This window comes from Dermacentor andersoni, chromosome 7 (genome assembly GCF_023375885.2).
Source record: "Dermacentor andersoni chromosome 7, qqDerAnde1_hic_scaffold, whole genome shotgun sequence".
Lineage (NCBI taxonomy): Eukaryota > Metazoa > Arthropoda > Arachnida > Ixodida > Ixodidae > Dermacentor > Dermacentor andersoni.
Window position 1 is genome coordinate 81,172,265 of NC_092820.1, and position 22,181 is coordinate 81,194,445.

The following is a 22,181-nucleotide window of genomic DNA, read 5'->3' on the forward strand; positions in this document are numbered from 1 at the left end:
CCCCTGCTGGAGAGAGAGCATCGTTCACTGCTCGCGACAGGGCTTATGCTCAGAGTTGATTATTAAGCGAAAGGGGGTGGGGAGAGGGAGGGGGGAGTAGGACAGCTCTGGCTGCCAGACGTTTATACAGCGCCGCACCGCGCTAACGAAGAGACGCGACCGCACAAGCCAGCCAGACACGCGCTCGAAGAACGCCCAGCCGCCAACCGACGACTACACCGTCCCCACAATACACTGGAGGGACGAAGCGATAAATAGCCAGCCTCTCCAGAGACCAACGTATGTACTTAGCGATCCCGAAAGCGGGCAGCCGCTAACTACGTCAACGGACACGCCAACAAGGCACACACGTGCCCGGGCGCCTCACGAAGCGCCACGAACAAAAAGCCTCGTTGTGAAAGAAAAACGCGCTCGGGGCGGGGCCGTCCGAGCTCACCGCCTCTCCCTGTGACGACAGCCATCAATCAAGCGTGGAGTTCGAAGCCACGCCTTTCGCAAGCAGCAGGCCCTGACATACGGGTTGCACGGCGCGAGGAGACTGACACATTATCCGAACGAGAGCGTCGAAAGGGAGAGAAATGTTGATACGATTCGGCTTCGCGCTCGGCTTCGATTTCCCCTCTGCGCGGGCATACGCAAAGTGTTCGGGTGTGCCACAATAACCGGCGGGTGAAGGCGGAGCCCCCACCCCCGACCTGGTCGCAGGCTCCGCCTCTATCTGTTCCTTTCCGTAGCAACCGCTCGTTTCCTAAGGATTCCGGAGGTTTAGGCTCGTCGCAGCTGTGGCCCAAGGCGAGTGAGTCGGTTATTCTTCGTGCTCGCGGGTTTCGGGTACAGGAAAAGTATGGGCGACTTCTCTGTGCAAGCATTAGAACTGAGGGAGACGACGCTTGCATCCTATCCGCGATTTACGCGGCATCGCTCGTCGCCGCCGTCGCTTCCAGCGTCAACGGCATCGCCGACGTTTGTCTCTCCGAGGCCACGCCCCACTTCGACACCCTCGCGTGCAAGCACAAACGCAAAACAACAAAAGAAAAACCGTTGACAACGATGTGGCGCCGACGGTGGCCCCTCCTCAAAAACCGTGCGACGCGAAGGGAGAATGGAAAGGGAGGTGGGCGGGCGAGGGCGAAATAGGGGAAATCACACGGAGTAATACCGAAGCAAAGAAAGAAAAGCGGAGGCCAAAGCTGAAGCCCGGGCGCTGGGTGGGAGAGGAGGAGAGTCCAACGAGGGAGGAGGTGCGCGTCGCGACGACCCTCGCGTCACACGCCGCTTCGGCGTGTGGACGAGCCTCGACAAGGCGGCGCTCGCACACGCGCACGCACACACGCACGCACACGCACGTGTTCCACAACAAGAGAAATCGCCACTCGAAGCCCCCTCTAGAGCGGCGAAGAGGGGCCTCTCAGTGCCGAGTGGGACCTCGTGGCAGCAAGCAGCCAGCAACGACGCCGCCCTAGCCGCGAGCCTCGCGAGCATCCGAGACCAGCAGCGCCGAACCGACGACGACGACGCGCCAAGATGGCGGCCGTGCCTCTCCGGAGGAAGAGGGGAGGAGGCGGTGAAGTAGAGGAAGAAGCGGCGAGATTTCCCTAAGGGGGAAAGGAAGCAAGAACAAGGAGCGAGCGGAGAACCGCGACAGGGACGACTCGTTGCGGCCCGCGCGAATCGGGGAAAGAGACGAATCTCGAAGAGAAGCACGCAAAAGAAAAAAGAAGTAAAGCCGACGCCGGCGGCGGGCATGGGAGCCGGCCGAACGGAGGCTAGGCAGCGCCAAGGCGCCGGCATGGTTTCGGCCAGCGGCAAGACATGTCCATGAGTCCCGCCCGGAAGACGCCTCTACACCGACACCAGGAGGACGTCGACGAAGACACGACCACGACAGTGCTTCCGCCGGGCCGCCAAGTCCAGCAGCTGCAAGGCCACAACAGCACTCCGTTCTCGGTGTCCGACATCCTGAGCCCCCTGGACGTGAGCACGGTCCAGCAGCTGCAGCACTTCCACGACGACACGGTGACGGTCAGCTGCGCGGCCGCCACCGGCGGATTCGGAGGCCTCATGATGAACAGTCACTACGGGATGCAGCTGGGCTCGCAGGGTTTTCCCGGCTCCCAGTACGGCGCGGGCCCGCCGGACCTGACGGGTCACTACGCCGATCCGATGCGGCAGTCTGCGGCCGCGGCTGCCGCCGCGGGATGGTACGGAACGGCGCCGGATCCGCGCTTTGCCAGTGAGTACACCTTTTGCACACTTGACCCCTTGACCTGTGCGCGCGCCGCTCGCGCTGTCAGAACAGAGAGTGCTCGATCGTGCTCGAGAGACTTGTTTCTTTCGGTCTCATCGGCATCCGCGGCAACTCGGCCAGCTCAACAATCAACATGAGGGACGCGGAAAATTCGATCGACCACGATGGTTGTGGTATAATGTAACTGCACTCGCGTTCCGCCATATTGGGTAATTGGAAGGACCACTCGCCTCATTCGCATCTGTCGCACTCAAATAATCGCCCACGGGAACTGTAACGTATAGTAATATGTTGAGCACACGTTCAAGCTTTTTGACCCTTCAGCCCACAAGCCAGAGCGGCATGCCCGAGCATGTGCTTATAGAAATTTAACCTTCCTCGTTTTATTAAGCACTGTCGTATTCTTTCCTCGTCGGCAGTGTCAGCGGCTAACGACACTATTAAGCTTGGCGCTACGTTCATGCACACGAACATATACGTGTGTGTTTATCAACCTCGTGGAACACTGCGAGTGGTTTTTACCTCCTTTTCTTTTTTTTTTTTCGTGAAGTGTGCACCCATATAACACAATAGAGTCTATAGTGGGAGCCGTCTGGCATGTACTGTCATGAACTGAATTATAGTGTTCTGTTGTATTCAGCTGTCAAGAAGGTAACAATGGTCACGTACCTACAGAGGACCAATTTAATGGTGCAAACGGGAGCATTCGAGCTCTATGCGAAAAGAATACCCATGCGAGATAATAATCAATGTTCCCGTCGTACTGAAACTGACAGTTATTGGCAATCGCTACACCATTAGGAAACCGAGAGGCCGTTCGGCATTTATTAGCTTTGTGGACACTTTTATATAGCTTGGTGCACTTAATGCAATAAGTGCCAAGGACGGGCGGAAAATACTACGCTATACGTAGCAGCTCGGCGGAAATGATACACCAGCCAGTGTACACAGATGTGAGGACGAACCTGGAACCTTGATGGCCTGCGACCTGTACGAAGATGCCGCCAAGGAACGAAAATGCCGGTGCACGTAATGCTGCAAGATCTATGAACAGGTTGAAATCCTTTATCGGGGTTGCCTTCAAAAAAGCCCAGTGTATCCAAGACCAGACGGATTTAGGTATCTTGGCTGTCGTTGCCATGCAGCTCCTGTACCACTGCGATTACTGCGGGTGCGTTAATTGCGCATGCGCTGGAAGCATGACGACTGAAAGTATAGGATGTGTGAATACGTGCGCGAAACCTAATATTTTTCTGGGCATTAATATTAAGCCAACGACAAAATTTTCATTCCTTTTACACAACAATATACGTCGCAGCACTATTAAGGTTTCGAATTGTAAAGCGACAGTCGGGCACGAAGTAGAAATTGCACATGCACACAGCATGAACCTCATGATGAGAACCTTACATACGATGTTACCTTACTAAAGGTCCCAAATTGCAGCGGAAACACTATTTAAACGAATCATGTGGTACACTTCCGGATTATTGCGCGTAAATATCTGCGACTTATACCCTCGAGTTGTAGTTTGCTTAGCAACTCCAGATAATTTGAATGTGCCCAAAATGCATCTACTTCACTTCCGTCATAGTGATAACTATGTATTCTAAAGCATCTTCTTGGATCAGAAGAAATGGCTGTTGAAGCTTAAATGCACCGCTATTTTCCAGAGTAAAAACACAAAGTTTGCTAGTTACTGACCAAGTCAAAACTTAATTGAAACTTAGCTGGTACACATGGCATAGCATTGTGAACAAAGAACGCGCACGGGTTCCAAGACGTCGATTAACTTGTAACTTCGTGAGTGATCAGAAGCCTTTGTGTTCTTTTTTCTTGAACGTGCCACCTTACCAGACGAGCTTTCGTCTAACTCTCCGCTACCTTTTCTTTCCTCATTTTTTATATCCCTTCTGCAACGTCGTTTTCTACTAACTGCGGCACTATCACAGCCCAAATTTACGAACTTGAGAAGAAAATAGCTTCATCGCACGTAACACCAAACAAATAAACTTCTTGCAGATCGAACGCACATGTTGGAATCCGTGTGGAGCGAATTAAGCTTTAGTAAATCTGTTAATTACATTCTTAACAACTGACGACAATGGGCACAATTGTGTTTATGCACCCTATACAACGTGTAGTTTCATGAAAGTTTTATGTTTAGGCAGCACAAGGGTCATAACTTTGAGGTCATTAAAGAAAGGGTAGGCATTAAAGGAGGTGTAAGCACTAATCTCATTAAAGAAAGCGTAGGAAAACGACCTTAAGAAAGGGCCTCGTATCACGCTTTAGCATGGGCACGTTCGGTTTAGATCTCAGCCGTCATGCAAACCTTATGAAAGACCTCCCAGCAAGTGTCGAAATCGATTGTCACGTTGCCTATGACAGCAGTGTTTGACAGCGAGTCACAGATGATGCAATCTGAGTCATGTTGGTAGCGTTACGCCTCGCGTAGGTTACGTGGTTCGGTGCCTCAATAATTCCACCAGTAAAAAAAATAAAATCTGGGGTTTTAAATGCCAAAACCACGATACGATTATAAGGCACGCCGTAATGGAGGACTACGGATTAATTTTGACCACTTGGGGTTCTTTAAACGTGCGCCCAATGCTCGAGGCACACGGGCGTTTATTCTTTTTTTGTTTTTGTCATTTTTTGCATATCGCCCTCATTGAAATGTGGCCGCCATGGCCGCGGGATTCGAACCCCCGCACCCAGATGCATATCTTGTTTTACATTCACAGTGCCGCACTCCGAATTTTGCGGTGACAAAAAGAAAAAAAAAACGAAACGCAACACTCACACTGAAGAAATACGAAATTGCTGTGCCTTCATCGACAAAATCCTTTTACGTATCACAGCTGTATATGTGACGGTTATCAAGCATATAGCTCCATGGAAGAATTTTGTCCAACGATTATTCGCGTTGGCTAAGGAGATGTGGCATTCGGATGCTGATCGTGAAGTCTGCGCGCTCGGTTCCCAGTTATGGCAGTTTCCTTTCAATATGAGTCTGGAATGCAAAAAAAAACGCGCCTGTGTGCTTCGATTTATATATGTGCACTTAAGGGACTCAAAAGAGAAAGATCGCAAAAAGGAATAAGTATTCCGGTGTATTACACGATGTTCTATATAGCGAATAGGTCAGTACCACTTAGGTGACACCTTGGTATATGTCATCGCGGACACAAGAAATACAAATGGCGACGTACACTCTGGGAATTCCTGCGCCATTTGCCCACGACGGGATCAATTTTGGCAGTGTATACTTGAGGTTTATTAACAGATTTGTTTCTTTAACAAAGAAACGTATCACATTGCATTCCGAAGTAAGCAAGAAGTCAGCGCGGAAACTTTTGTCGACTTTTTCTACGCAGAAAGGACCCAAGCACACTGTAAGATAATTTACACCCTAAAAAGTGAAAAAGGGTGTAAATGTGTCTATAACTCACACCCTTACGGTGTCCATTATATAGATAACACCCTAAGGGTGTGAGTTATAGGCACATTTACACCCTTTTTCACTTTTTAGGGTGTAGAGAGAGAGAGAGAGAGAATAATTTATTTACTGAAAGGCAGAGAGGTCGGCCTGAGCTATAACTTGCTCTGGCCTGCTACTCTACACTGGGTGAAAGGGACGGGGAGGGAAAGGGCTGATGAATGATGATGGTATAAGGAAGGGATGCGTATATACATATTCACAGAGTTGTGGCATCTCTAAAGCCTTGCGTCCAGCCCAGCGGCTTGCAGAAAAGCTATAGCGGCTCTTGTTACCAGGGCTGCGCTGTTTGCATTAGGCCAAGGACCTAAAAGAAACTCGTCTGATAGCGGTCTATCATGGATCTTTGCAATGGAAGAGATTAGTTGCTGTCGTTCTTGCACGTACGTGGGACACACACAAAATATATGTTCAAGTGTCTTTGGCACCTCACAGCCTTCTTTAGGGCGTAAATTATTTTACACTGCAGGCGAACATACTATAGTGTGAACTTCGTAACGCTACAATGACGTCACTGGCACCGCGATATGAAGGCGAAATTTGAGAAGGGAAGGCTGGCATTTATTCTGGCCACTAATATATTCGACTTCTTTTCGCCAACACCATGGAAAAACGTTATGTATACCGAGTAAACATTTTCTTTTGCACCATTAAGCGTGCCAGATTGTCCATTTACTCTTTAAGGAGTACACACTAAAATTGTTCACACCCTTATGTATTAAATAAGGGTGTTACCATTATTTGCATGACGAGAGGAAAATTGCGTGAAATAAACGTCCATGGCTAGCACTGTCTAACTCTCGTGTCAGATGTGCCCATGTGTACCAGGGGGTCAAAATAAGTACAGAGCCCTTAGAACTATACGACTTATATTATCAGAGGTGTAGTTTGAGTTCGCTGTCGTGAACTATAAAACTTTTTGTACAGCCTTTTACAGAATCATTCACAAGACTAAACTCATAGTGTGTACTTCTTTAACGTTCCCGAGTTCCTGCGGAGTTTCTCAGGAAGCCAAGGTGGCCAAAATTAATCCGGAGCCAACATATAGCCGATAAGGATAGCAATAGGGGCTTGTTGGTACAGCATATCTTATTTTCTTATAGCGCAAGCTTGACACGGACAACAGAAGGCACATCTGACACACACAGCGCTGTGTGTGTCAGATGTGCCTTCTGTTGTCCGTGTCAAGCTTGCGCTATAACAAAACAACATATAGCGTCGATTGTATATGCCAGATATGTAAAACCCCAGTTATTAATTTTCACGTAGAGAAAGATCTTAAATTGCATTCACATACGCCATGTGGGACTTAGCAAAATGCGTTTTTTTTTTACATATGTAGCAGCACAAGATAACGCGCAACGTAGCAAACAGTGATATACAAACAAAAGCGAGATGTCGTGAAGCCTACAGTGACGGCCATGGAGGAGCTGAGGTCTCGGCAGAAATAGCCGTGATTGTTCTCGGTATTTCGGAAGACGTGTGCGCGCGCACGTGTTCTGTTACATAGTGTAAACGGCCTATACATATGCCACCAGCATTTGTAACGTCTGTAGGTGCCTCTCTTGATGGGTCGATCGTGTTTTGGAACACGTCCCCATACCATTTGTTCATGGATGGGGTTCCACTGATGAGAGCAACAACTATGAAACTCGCCGTGCAGAGTCGACATCCCCCGAGGAGTTTTGGCGCATGAAATTATTAATATGGAAATGTGTTAGCGCTTTGATGTGGCGCCCCAACTACTCCTTGTCCGATGAGAGCAGTTCGAACAGCACCAACCGGCTTGCCGTAACACCTGCAACATCATCATTTCCACAATCCTATTTATATACACGGCCAGGAGGAAGGCCTCTCCTGCAGTGATCTCCAACTGCCCCTGTGTAGTGCCAGCGGAACCCGTCTTATGCCTGCACATTTCCTAATTTCATCACCTCACCCAGTTTTCTGCCGTGCTCGACTGGCCTAGCCTTCCTTTGGCACCTATTATGTGACTACAATGATCCACTGGATATATGCCCTACACGATTTACATAGCCTGCCCAGTACATAGCCTGCACAACACCGTTTTCCTCTTTCTTAACCTTACGCCTAATATTTTTCATTGCATCGATCGTTGCGCAGTCCTTACGTTGTCCTTAAGATTCGTTGTTAGCCTCCAAACTATTGCCACATATGTTATAGTACCGGTCGAATGCAAGTACTGCAGATATTTTTTATTTCAAAAACAGCGGTAAGCTGCCGGTCCTGCCTTGGTAATTCCAGCCGTGTGCGCTCCAATCCATTTTTAGTTTTCTGTAAATTTCTTTCTCATGACCAGGGTTCACTGTGAGTGATTGGCCTATATAAACGTACTCTTTGCACAGATTCTAGAGAGCACATGCTAATTATGAATTGTCGTTCGCTTGCTAGGCTGTCGAACATTGCCTTTGTCCTCTGCGTATTATATTCAACCCTAACTCGTACAATTGCTTGGTTAACGTCCTCAATCATTTGTTGTAATTCGTCTCCAGTGTTGCTGAACAGGACAATGTCGTCTGCAAGGCGAAGGTTGCTGAGATATTCGCTCTTAATCCTTACTCCTAAGCCTTCCCAGTTTAATAGCTTGAATACTTAATTCTTCCGAGTACGCAGTGAATAGCATTGGAGAGATTGTGTCTCCTTGCCCTAATTCATTTCTTGATAGCTGTATTTTTCCGCTTTTCTCTTGTAGAGTTAAGGCAGCTGTTGAGCAGCTGTTGAGCATTTACAGATATTTGCAAAGATATTTACGTATGCCTTCTGTACTTTTTCGCTACGCAACGCCTTCATGTCTCGCTGGTACGTCTGTTGAATCAAACACATTTTCGTAATTCACGAGAGCGATATATAATGGGGCTGCTTGTACTCCGCCGATTTCTCAAGCACCTGATTGATATGACATGGTTGTGATCCATTGTTGAATACCCTTTTCTGACGCCGGAATGCTCTCTCAGTGGACTAAATTTAGTTGGCGAATACTTTGTACAATACGAAAGCAATATTATAGGCCCATATTACTTCAATACTTCAGCGCGTTTCCCGTCTTATAAATTAGTATGACGTTCGAATTCTTTCAACTCTTTGGTACACTTGAAGTCTTAAGGCATGGTGAATAAAGGGTCGCAAGCTTTTTGAGTATAATATCCGCTCCATTTTTGATCAAATCGACGATTATTCCAACGTCTCCTGTCGCTTTTAGCCGGGAAATGTCTGGCAAAGCCCTTCTAACCTCAACGGCAGCAGTACATGGAACTAAATTCTGTATCCTGTCTGTATCCTGTCCTTCATTACTTTCAATCAAGGTTACGCGGCTGCTCTGAGTATTGTACAATTCGGTATAGAATTCCTCTGCTGTCTTTACTGCATCATCAAAAATGCTGCTGACATTGTCGTGCTTTCAATGCATACATCTTCCTCTTTCCTATACCAAGTCTTCTCATTTATTTCATGCTGCCCCCATTTTCCCCCACTTCCTCAATCATTCATAAGTTATAATACCAGATATCACTTGAGTTTCCTTCTCATCACTTTTATACTTTGTTCTTTTTAATACCTCCTTCTTTAGTTGGGAGAGCTTATACTTATTTGCTGTCTTAGTGCATTACCTCTAACCTCCATTGCAGTTTTTGAAATGAGTCACTAGTTATGGTCCGATTATTCATCTATATGCTGTATTCATCTCCCTGTTCTAAAGTCGCATATTTGTTCGCGAGCACTATTGCCTGAACTCATCTAGTTTTCCCTTGACTGCATGCTTATAGATGGTCTGCTTCCTCTTCACTCATTTTGAACTTTCTCGCTTCGAACTGAGAGCAATCCTAGACTTCACTAACTGTGATCACTGCCGTTTCTCCTACCTAGCACTTCTACGTCCTACACAGTGCATGCTGGATTTGGCAGAGAGTATGCGAAATCTATTTAATTTCTTGTTTCCCCGTTAGGGCTCTCCCGGGTCCGCTTCCTGTTTTTACGCTTCCGGAAGAACCTATTCATTATTCTGTACATGCATCCTGATCCTTATCAGTCCACTAAGACGGCGGTGCGCGTAGGCATACTAACGTAACAAACTAAAGATGAAAGTTCTCTTCAGGACATTGTTTCCCCACGCGGGAACCAGTTAGATAGGAAGGAGGTTTCTCGCCTTCTTTTAAATTACCTGCAGGACACGGATTTGGCCTCCACATGGTGACCTTAGGAGTGACTATGTGTAGTTGTGAGGTCTGTGTCTGATTTATATGATTTATGTATTTTAGGCGTCGCTACGGCGGAGCAGTTGCCGGCAGCTACTGCAAGGCTAATCCCACCAGTAGCCCACAATCACTCAACTCAACTCAACTCAACTCAACTCAGTCAGTGCGAGGATCATACGTTGAGCAGAAAAAAAAAAAAAAGAAAAAGAAAGTTAGCAGGAGATGGACGCCAACCTATAGCCATTTATTCAGAAAGCGCCCCGACAAATGAACGTGCAGACGAACACGACAAACAATGCTGATGGCCACGTACATGCGAAAGCTACGAAACCCGCGCTTGACACTTACAAAATGTGACACTCAAGGTCACAAAGACACAAGCACGGAGTTACAAACACTCAAGAATTACTATAGAGGGGATTCGGGCAATCGATGACTTTCCGCAACATACCGCGCCGCAAACGCAAAAAATCGTAATTATTACGCATGCGCGTAGAGTAATTGCCTTGCTCTGCTTAGAAAATTAAGAGTGCTTGGACACTTAGGAAGATAAAGCGTAACAAGTAACGTCATGTGAACTTTCAAAACCGCAAGCAAGAACCTTAAATAAATCCGTTTACTATGACGATCATTCCCTTGATAGCCGAACGATCACAGCGCCCGATTTCACTCGTGTAGTACTGGTGGGAAACTATGGTTCTTAGAGTAGCGGGTTCGTAATGGCGCATGCGCCAAGTGTATAATAGCAAGTGGCCAAGTGTGTCAGGGGAAACGTAGTCGAAGACGACAGATTATTAAGTGGTGCGATGAAATTAGGAAATCTGAAGGCATGTGATAGATTCTGCTGACGCGACACAAGGCTAAGTCGTTTCATAAAACAGAATAATGATGATGATAGTCATTAATTGTTGCTTTCAAAAGAGTAGACGTTTCATTTCACATCGCTGTCGACTGCATATATATATTGACACGTGTACTTATATTTATCGGGCGACCACGTTTCGCCGCCTAACAAATCTTATCGCACAGCACGGGACGCGCCTGCATGTATCCGAAGTTTCTGGAAAGTTATCGATGCTTCTATCCGCTGTAGGTTGTCGCCGAACCTTGTGTTATCTGATTTCATCGCGTGACGCGAATGGTGTAGAACTTTGTGGAAGGCACGCGGGTCCCAACGATTAGTCTGGAACATTCGATGACTGCTGTATAAAAGCTGACGCGCTGGACCCGCTGATCAGATTTTCGACGATCGCCGACCGTGTTCGCCGCTATCGTTGTGCTTAAGTGTAGCCTGTTTTGTGGGCACAGGTTCGCCCAATAAAAGTTAGTTTTGTCGTTCACAGTATTGCTACTGTGTTCTTTGAAGTCACGACCACGTGACATCTGGTGGAGGTGCTTTTGGTCCATGTACCGGACGCCGCCGACAAGCCGTGATCCAAGCCCGGACCGTAAAGAGAGCACCAACGTAGTCACGGACCATCGAGTAAGCCGTCGTCTACAACAGCTACCCCCGGAACACGGACTTCTACCTGAGAAGACCAAGAAGATCGTGGCCAAGACAACCCCAATGGCTGCCCCAGCGACACCCGTTGTCCTGCAACAACCTCGGGACCCACCGACCTTCCATGGAGCAGCAACTGAAGACCCGGAATCCTGGCTGGAGACGTACGAGCGAATCGCGACTTTCAACAACTGGGACTCCGACGACAAGTTGCGGCATGTATACTTCGCCCTAGAAGACGCCGCCAGAACGTGGTTCGAGAACAGGGAGTCGACATTGACAACATGGGACCTGTTCCGTACCGGCTTCCTGCGCACCTTTACAAGCGTCGTGCGCAAGGAAAGGGCCGAAGCTATGCTGGACGCCCGAGTGCAGCTACCTAACGAGAACGTCGCCATATTCACGGAAGAAATGAACCGCCTGTTCCGCCACGCCGACCCGGATATGCCCGAAGAGAAGAAAGTCCGCCTTCTCATGCGTGGCGTGAAGGAAGAACTTTTCGGCGCAATGATACGAAGTCCACCGAAGACCGTAGAAGAGTTTCTTCACGAGGCCACCAGCATCGAGAAGACACTCGAAATGCGGAACCGGCAATTCAACCGCCGCACGAACTCTACCAACTACACAGGAATTCAGTCACTGGCCACCGACGACCTGCGCGAGACTATCCGAGCGGTCGTGCGGGAGGAACTACAAAAGCTGTTCCCGTCACCGCAGCCTCAAGTGGCTTCGATTGCCGACGCCGTACGTGAGGAGCTCCAACAACAACTCGGAGTAGCCCATGAATCGCCGCAGCCTCAGCCGCAAGCGATGACATACGCCGCTGCAGCCCGCCGTCACGTTCCCCCTCCGCGCCCACGGCAGGGCCCAGTGACGACACAGTTCCGTCGTCCACCACCAACCCCGCCGCCAGCACGCCAACCCGTCACCCCACGCGGCATTCCAAGGAAGACTGACGTTTGGCGCGCCCCTGACCATCGTCCGCTTTGCTATCACTGCGGAGAAGCCGGGCACATCTACCGCCGATGCCCATACCGGGAGATGGGACTCCGAGGGTTCGCCGTGAACGCGCCGCGACCACAGATTGGCGAACGGCCTCGCGATATCGCCGACTACCTCGCCGCCACTCAGTGGAGCCCTCGACGACCGTCCCGTTCGCCGTCACCAGGCCGTTACCTGTCGCCGCAGCGCCGACCATACACTGGCCCAGCCCGGGGCCGGTCTGCGAGCCCATATCCGGAAAACTAAAAGCAGCAACCGATGGAGGTGCGGTTGCTGTTCGTCGAACTGACGAATACCCTCCGACGCCGACGGAGACGCCGAAGAGACCATCTCCACGACATAATAATGACACGCCGCCGTCCCGACGAAGTCAGAAAGCCAAGACTACACCGACAAAAGACTACGTGACGACGCGACGTTCCAGCTTCAGTTTAACGCGACGCAGCCGTGATCCGACGCCAAGACCTAACTGCAACGCCAGACAAAGAACCACCGACCTCGACGTGCTTCTCGACGGCCACGCAGTTACCGCCTTAGTGGACACAGGGGCCGATTACTCCGTAATGAGTGGACACATCGCCGCCCAGTTGAAGAAGGTTAAGACCGCATGGGAAGGCCCTCAAATTCGGACCGCTGGAGGACACCTCATCACGCCGACTGGAATATGCACGGCAAGAATAACTATTGATAACCGGACTTACCCTGCCACCTTCGTTATCCTCCAACAGTGTTCACGAGACGTCATTCTCGGTATGGACTTCCTGAACCAACACGGCGCAATCATCGACCTGCAGTCGAAGTCTATAACGCTGTCGGAAGATAAAGCGACACCGCCGGAGTGCCCTCGTAGTCGCCACGCCTTGAGTGTGCTCGAAGATCAAGTGAGCATCCCGCCTCGCTCCAGCATTGTTATTTCGGTCGGCACAGAAACACCCGCTGACGTAGAAGGCGTCATCGAAGGCGACCAACGTCTATTGCTAGACCGTGAAATTTGCGTCGCAAGAGGGATCGCTCGACTGCATGGAGGGAAAACTGAAGTGTTGCTGACAAACTTCAGCCAGGAGTTCAAGCACATCAACAAGGGCACGACGATCGGGTACATTGAGGAAATTCTGGAAACCAGTAATGCGTTTGTCCTCTCGGATTCCACCGCATCTGCCCCGACGACCATGGTTCCCGAACCAAACTACGACATTAATCCAAGTCTCCCCATGGGCAAGCAGCAACAGCTCAGAAGTCTGCTCCGACGATACAAAGCCTGCTTTTCGACATCATCGAGGATTCGACAAACACCAGTCGCCAAGCATCGCATAATCACCGAGGAGTTCACTCGACCACTCCGCCAGAGCCCTTACCGAGTTTCGCCGCGAGAACGTGAAGCTATAAGAGAGCAAGTCGACGAAATGCTGCGCGACGACATCATCCAGCCGTCGAAAAGCCCGTGGGCGTCCCCTGTTGTCCTGGTGAAGAAAAAGGACGGAACCCTACGTTTCTGCGTCGATTATCGTCGTCTGAACAAGATCACGAAGAAGGACGTATACCCCCTCCCACGGATAGACGACGCATTGGATCGGCTCTGCAACGCTAAATACTTCTCGTCGATGGACCTCAAGTCTGGCTATTGGCAAATAGAAGTCGACGAAAGAGATCGCGAAAAGACCGCCTTCATCACCCCGGACGGCCTCTACGAGTTCAAGGTTATGCCATTTGGACTGTGCTCGGCGCCCGCAACGTTCCAACGGGTGATGGACACGGTTTTAGCAGGATTGAAGTGGCAGACCTGTCTCGTTTACTTGGATGACGTCGTTGTCTTCGCCGGCAATTTCAACGATCACCTTAGGCGGCTTGCAACAGTACTAGAGGCCATCATGTCATCAGGACTTACTCTGAAGCCGGAAAAGTGCCATTTCGCTTACCAGGAGCTTCTATTTTTAGGCCACGTCATCAGCAAATCTGGAGTCCGCCCCGACCCGCAGAAGACAGCTGCCATCGCAAAGTTCCCGCAGCCCATCGACAAGAAGGCAGTGCGTAGATTCCTTGGCATGTGTGCCTACTACAGGCGCTTTGTCAAGGACTTTTCACGCATCGCGGAGCCGCTAACCCATCTAACCAAGTGTGATGTCGAGTTCAAGTGGGAAACGCCGCAGGCCGACGCATTTCAAGAACTCAAACGACGCATGCAGTCGCCGCCCGTACTTGCGCACTTCGACGAGCACGCCGATACCGAAATTCACACTGACGCCAGTAGCCTAGGCCTTGGTGCCGTCCTAGTCCAGAGAAAAGATGGACATGAACACGTGATAGCTTACGCTAGCCGGTCGTTGTCAAAAGCGGAAGGCAATTATTCTACAACCGAAAAGGAATGCCTCGCCATCATTTGGGCTACAGCGAAATTTCGCCCTTACCTATATGGCAGGCCATTCAAAGTGGTCAGCGACCATCACGCGTTGTGTTGGCTAGCTAACTTAAAGGACCCTTCAGGACGGCTGGCACGGTGGAGCCTCAGACTACAAGAATATGACATCACTGTAACATACAAGTCCGGACGAAAACACTCAGATGCCGATTGCCTATCACGCGCCCCCATTGACCCGCCGCCGCAAGATGACGAGGATGACGACGCCTTCCTTGGCATAATAAGCGCGGAAGATTTCGCCGAACAACAACGAGGGGACCCGGAGCTAAAAGCCCTAGTCGAGTATTTGGAAGGGCACACCGACGTTGTCCCTAGGGCATTTAAGCGTGGATTATCTTCGTTCACGCTTCAAAACAACCTACTCGTGAAGAAGAACTTCTCACCAGTCCGCGCCAACTACCTTCTTGTTGTTCCGTCGGCGCTGCGTCCAGAAGTACTGCACGCCCTACATGACGATCCGACCGCTGGGCACCTCGGTTTCTCCCGAACGCTATCGAGGATACAAGAAAAGTATTACTGGCCGCACCTAACCGCCGATGTCGCCCGTTACGTCAAGACATGCCGAGACTGTCAGCGACGCAAGACACCACCGACAAGGCCAGCGGGATTACTACAGCCGATCAAGCCTCCTCACCGACCTTTTCAGCAGATCGGGATGGACTTGTTGGGACCGTTTCCGACATCAACTTCCGGAAATAAATGGATCGTCGTAGCGACGGACTATCTCACCCGCTTCGCTGAAACTAAAGCTCTACCGAAAGGCAGCTCAGCCGAAGTGGCGAAATTTTTCGTCGAGAACATCCTGCTGCGACATGGTGCTCCAGAAGTCCTCATCACCGACAGAGGAACGGCTTTTACAGCAGAGCTCACGCAAGCCATTCTGCAATACAGCCAGACAAGTCACAGGAGGACAACTGCCTACCATCCGCAGACGAATGGTCTCACGGAGCGCCTGAACAAGACCCTCGCCGACATGCTAGCAATGTACGTCGACGTCGAGCACAAGACGTGGGATGCGGTCCTGCCGTACGTAACATTCGCTTATAACACGGCGGTACAAGAAACAACACAGATCACGCCATTTAAGCTGGTTTACGGCAGGAACCCGACGACGACGCTCGACGCTATGCTGCCGCACGTCACTGACGAGGAAAATCTTGACGTCGCTTCCTATCTTCAGCGCGCCGAAGAAGCTCGACAGCTCGCCCGCTTACGGATCAAGAACCAGCAGCGTACCGACAGCCGACAGTACAACCTGCGACGACGCTTCGTCGAGTACCAGCCCGGCGACCGTGTTTGGGTATGGACCCCGATACGCCGACGAGGACTAAGTGAGAAGCTACTGCGACGCTATTTCGGACCCTACAAGGTTATCCGACGTATTGGCGCACTGGACTATGAGGTCGTGCCAGACGGCATTTCGCATTCACAGCGGCGCCGCGCACGATCTGAAGTGGTCCACGTGGTGCGCCTTAAACCATTTTACGGACGCTGACGAACTTCCTTATTTTGTTGTCTTCTTTGCTACGAGTGCTTTTCCTTATTACTTTCGTTTGTTTGCAGCATCGGGTCGATGCTTTTTAAGAGGGGGGTATTGACAAGTGTACTTATATTTATCGGGCGACCACGTTTCGCCGCCTAACAAATCTTATCGCACAGCACGGGACGCGCCTGCATGTATCCGAAGTTTCTGGAAAGTTATCGATGCTTCTATCCGCTGTAGGTTGTCGCCGAACCTTGTGTTATCTGATTTCATCGCGTGACGCGAATGGTGTAGAACTTTGTGGAAGGCACGCGGGTCCCAACGATTAGTCTGGAACATTCGATGACTGCTGTATAAAAGCTGACGCGCTGGACCCGCTGATCAGATTTTCGACGATCGCCGACCGTGTTCGCCGCAATCGTTGTGCTTAAGTGTAGCCTGTTTTGTGGGCACAGGTTCGCCCAATAAAAGTTAGTTTTGTCGTTCACAGTATTGCTACTGTGTTCTTTGAAGTCACGACCACGTGACAATATGCACGTTACTTACATCGCTTAGCACGCATATGTGCGCACGGCCTTTGTCGACTTGTGTGTTTGTGTCATATATACTTAAACGCAGGAATCTGAAGCCGATTTCGTTTCGGCACGTGACCGGCACCGCACTGGCGGTGCTGTATAGTCTCGGCATTGCAGCGAATTCGGCCATAGTGTCGAATCCGCCATCTTGCCAGCTCTGATTGGCTCACGGGGCTGCTACAGCCTCTGTGATTGGCTCGAAATGCCTCCATTAAAGAATTTGAGAATATGGCGAAATTCGCCTACATATGTGCAGAATAGCACCCTCGTTCTCTAGGAATATATCAGAAGCGCCTCCACCAAAACGCTATACGCGTCGAGAAGCGCAAACAAAAGTGTCTATACACTTACGCTGCATTCACAAAAGCAGGCCCGACCGAAAGGAAGGTGAAAACCCGCCCGCGCCAGGAGCCCAGCTATAGAGAGGCACCCCTTCATCTTCTTGGCAGTGCCCTGCCTTCTATAAGCCGTAGGTTGTATGGCAACAATATATTCAGGTCGTTCGGAAGGTCACATTCAAAATTTCTGAGAGCATCAAAAATTATGCATTCACTCGCTCCGATAACAAATCATACGCCACTGCTTGCTTTAGGAAATCATATCGTCCGAGAACATTTCTGCGCTGGGATCGCTCTTTCACACATGACGCGACACGCCACACCACGTGAGTGACACGGCGAGCGGTGACAGCGGCGCCTGTCGTTGATCGTAGCACGTTTTGCTTGGACGTGTATACGTACAAGACGAGTCGAGAGATTATCAGGTGATGCTGTGCTTGGATGTGTATACAAGGCGATGAGAGAATAAAATGGGGGGGGGGGGGGGGGGGGTCTTTTTCTTTCACTCGAATTCACGGCGTTTGAGCTTCATCCTATAGGAGCACGCAGTGGCGTACGTTAGACACGGCGGCCCGTCACGACGATTTCAACGTTGCAAACGACAGCAGACATCAGAAAACGGGAAGAAAAATTTTAGGCAGATGGAAAAATACAACCGCAGTTTGCTGTGTTTGAACGTGCAAAACTCGCCTATAACGGCACCGTCCTTTATACTTGTCACGACGCGGCTTCTCGTGTGGCGAGCAGAGGGAACAATCTTATCAATCGCAGGATGTCTGTGCACGAAGACCGCTTTACACTTGCTTTCGAAAATGACTGCTTTGCCACCCGCGGAGACACAGTGTCATTAGTAATCCCGTAAGCATATGTAACACCACGTATATACGCAGAGACAGAGAAGCAGGCTGTAGCAATTGTCTCATGATATAGGGACGCCCCGTCCACCCACTTGAAAGGGCGAAGAAACAATACCTTCGGTCTAGTTGATGTTCTGAGTCAATTACTAGATTACCCCAGAAGCTGCAACCGCGAAGTCATCGTGGGAGCAGCATAACAGCAGCCATAATACGTTGCAAGCGTACGGCATTGAAATGTGCATTACCCGTGGATGCCGAGCACGTTTTGAGAGACCAGAAACTATTGAGTGGCGGAGAAAAGCAGCAACGTGCCGCCACCACCAACAGCATCTTTTTAAAAAAGCTTTTCACGCCGCAAAGGTGTTGTGCGACTGCGCGTGCGCCTGAAACAGCCAGTCGGCGTGCTATGACAAACGCCCCTGTTCGAGTATGAAAGCGGGCGAAAGCATCGAGGAAATTAATTCGGTTTATTAAGGGAATGATGCGCCTAAAGGTGCATATTTGTTGCAGTGAGAATATTTTGGTGGCGTTTCTTCCTTCGTTGCGTAATTACTCTTACTCTTTGTATACCAAACCTTCATGATTTTTTTTATGTTTGCTTCACCACATAAACATATTTAAAGAGGCAATGCACCTTTTACAGGTGCTTGAGAGCAGAGTGCTCGGGGTTTAAACTTGTGCTTGCTAGCAAATAACCCTGATTAACACGATTAACAGTACTTCGTAATTGTGCTACTCATATAAAGTTAATTGTGCTTGTCACCTAATGGCTTTTGCCTCACTTGTTGGCGCGGTTACCGGAGACTGCTATACATAAATGAATTTGCGTAAATCCTGTCACTCGGTGGATGATTGTTTCTCGGCGTTTCTTCCTTCGTTGCGTTGCGTTCCGTGGGGAAGGAAGCCAGTAACCAGAACTGCAGGGGAACGGTACAGATGACTATATAGTCAGGAAGCGGGTGATCAATGTTGCCCTTCTGCGCTCGTGGCAGCTTACCTGACACGACACGGGCGGAAGAAAATGCGTCGTCAGAAAGCATTGCTCATTTGGATTCGCTTCAGTAAAGAAATGAGTGAATCAATGACACGTCTCTCTGTGTTCTGTGTATACTACGTGAACAAACACAAGTGGTGCAGGCAAGGTAACATTTAATATCGCAGCACAACTGTCGTATGTAGTCAACATGATCGCCGTATACCGTCAATGAACGCATACAGCACAGAAAGATTCGGTTACATCGATTCCCACAATGCGTAACATATGCTTAATTTTTTAGCCTTCTGGTATCCATGTCTGGTTTTCCTGGTCCTTTAAGATCTCCTATAGTATAGTAAACCGCCAGCAAAACGTCGGCAGGATACTTTGCGTGGTAACACAAGAGAAGAAGGTCCGACCGTGTGCGCGTGTAGCTTTGGCTGTGCTGCTACAGAGGTTTGCCGACGGTTTATATCCTTACACGCCGACTCCATATATGTGGGCTGTCCTGTGTCGAGCCATGTTGGGCGATGATGATGTAGTTTCCGTGAAACGGAAGTCTGCGGGAGACCTCTGGAAGAACTGCTTTTGAACATACACACACAAACACACACACACACACACACACACACACGCACATGCACACGCACACACACGCACACACACTTAAGTAGGCAAATCATACAAGGCTAGTTTTGAAAGAACCTAAACTCTCCCCCTCACGAAATGGAAGTGGATCGACAATGTTCCCGAGCACGAATCGCGTTCCGCTCCTTTAGTTTCCGAAAAAGAGCTTTTTTGCCTCTCTCTCCCACTTATCGCGTTCTGGTTGCTGGCTGCCTTGCACGATTGGCCGGTACATAGCGCAATGAAGCATCGAATATAGTGGCAACTGAGGCGACCCGGGGCGGCAGCCGATGCATGCACGTAAGCGTGACGTGAGCAGCAACAACAAAACGCCGTCGTTGTCGTCATATCATCGCCATCACTGTCGTCATCGCGCCGACATCGTCGAACCGTCGTTGTCATAACGTCGTCGTCATCTCACTGCCGTCGTGCCAGTTTCTTCATTACGTCGTCGTCATACAGTCACCGTGCTGCAGTCGTCGTGGTCGTTCAATCGTTGTCTTGCTGTCGATGTAACTCCTCTGTCGTAATACCGTTGTCGAAGTGCGTTCGTCTTCGCGCCATGTCGTCATCATTGCGTCGTCGTCGTTTCAGCGCCGTCATCCATATGATGTCGTGCCGTCGTCGACATACCGTCTACATACAGTTGGATCGTCGTCCCAGCGTAGTAATGCCGTCGTTGCCATGACATCGTCATCATTCCGGCTCTGTCGTCTCGTTGTCGTTCAGTCGTTGTCATCATACCGTCGTCGTGCCTTCGTGGTCGTACTGTCGTCGCCTTTTCTCGTAATGATTTCAGTGTCGTTATGTGATTGTGGTCATTCCATCGTAGTCACTGCATCGTCATCGTGCATGTAGCAGCTGTTCCACAATTGTTATTTCGTCCTCTTCATTTCATGAAGGGTAGAGTCTTGGGCGTGTTGGCAGTTCACGCTGTTGAAATAACAGCAGCGCGAGAAACAGGGACAAACGAAGAAAAAACACACACACAACGCTGACTCCCAACATTATTGACGACGCGAATTAAGACCTTCGTATGTATAGTGAGTAGGCATGCGCAGAAACAGGGGCAGCTGTCAAAACCGTGTCGATGGATATAGCGAGTCACTTGTCATGTGTTGGTAATGCGCGAGGCACATGTGTACGGTTTAAAATGAATTGAGATTGAGATACGTAATCTCCCTTTGTGTTAACGCAAATGACGGAGAAATTACACACAGGCTATCAAACTTTCTACCGTGATACATTGAAATAATTTCGCGCGTCAGCAGCGAGCGGTGCTTAGTGTACTGGATTCCTTGACGGAGGAGAGAGTCCATAGCACGATTCGGGACCGGTTTCAGCACTTGAGAGTCCAAACGCGTTGCTACGATACCTAAGGACCTGTGGTTTGTGCGGCCGGCTCTGAAAGTTGTAGTGCGTTGCACCACGTTAGTGTGTGCATTTTTTTTAAGCGAAGCTTTCTTTGCCTCTTCCTTCGACTTTTCCGCTGCCGCTGCCGCCGCTGAAGTCAGCTACACAGAAGTGAAGGAGTGGGCAGCAGGGGCAGCCGAGTGTGGAGAAAAAAAACTAAGTGAACAAAAAAAATGAAAATGGCACAGAGCGTGCGTTGAGCGAGCAGCACGCGATAGAAGAGAAGGCATTTCAAATAAACTTCGAAGGAAGCGTCGCTCATACCGATTCCCACATATGTGTGGAATCCGCCGAGTTTTGTCACTAAAATATGTTAGAAGCCAATACCTCATGAATGAAACATTATTATTATTGTTTTTACGGAGGTGGTTCTTGCAATGTCGCATTGAAAAGAGCGCATTCACCCAAAAGGCGCAACGACGTGTGATGTTCTACTTGCATTGTGTCATCGTGTAAGGTTAATGTCGTCGATTGTTGAAAAAGAAAATGGCAGTTTCATCTGAAGGCGAGGCATTGAAAGCGATAACAATGTTCAGCGTAGCGCTGAAGGCGCCTCAGCACTCACGGCGCGATAGGCAACGCGCGTGCGCGACGATACCGTGACAGCATGACGGCGCTGGAAGCTGCACCGACGGGGAAGGCGTGAATGAGCCTCCAGCATCGGCGTAATTGCTGTCGCGATAATAATGAAAAATTTTCAAACACACGAGGCCGCACAGTTCGTTAAAACTGCTTAAAAATACTGGCGCTGCCATGCTGCTGTTGTACACGCACGGTATATAGCGCCTGAATGCTGTGGCTTCGGATTAGCGTCTGTCTCGGAGAGCGAAGGCATGCACAGTTAAGACGCGTCATGCCTGTATAGCAATGCTCCGTCTGGGACAATGGTTAATTGTTTGCTAAACAGAGTGTAAAATGAAGATTCATTTTTTTGCGACATACAGACACTCGAGGCGCGCTGGCGACTCGCCGACGGGCTGTCCTGGTATTGACAGCACTTGTGCGGGGCGCGCGTGGTTTAGAAGACCTCCA

The 22,181-nt window shown here is 49.7% G+C and overlaps 1 protein-coding gene across 1 annotated transcript in view; it reads left to right on the forward strand.

The window, feature by feature from the left end:
- The first annotated feature begins 1,225 nt into the window (after positions 1-1,225).
- Positions 1,226-22,181, forward strand: part of LOC126534234 (homeobox protein Nkx-2.1-like) — a 45,341-nt gene continuing 24,385 nt past the window's right edge. Inside the window, exon 1 of the mRNA XM_050181496.3 lies at positions 1,226-2,233. Coding sequence (XP_050037453.1) covers positions 1,813-2,233 — 421 coding nt within the window. The 5' untranslated portion in view covers positions 1,226-1,812. The remainder of the gene's footprint in view (positions 2,234-22,181) is intronic.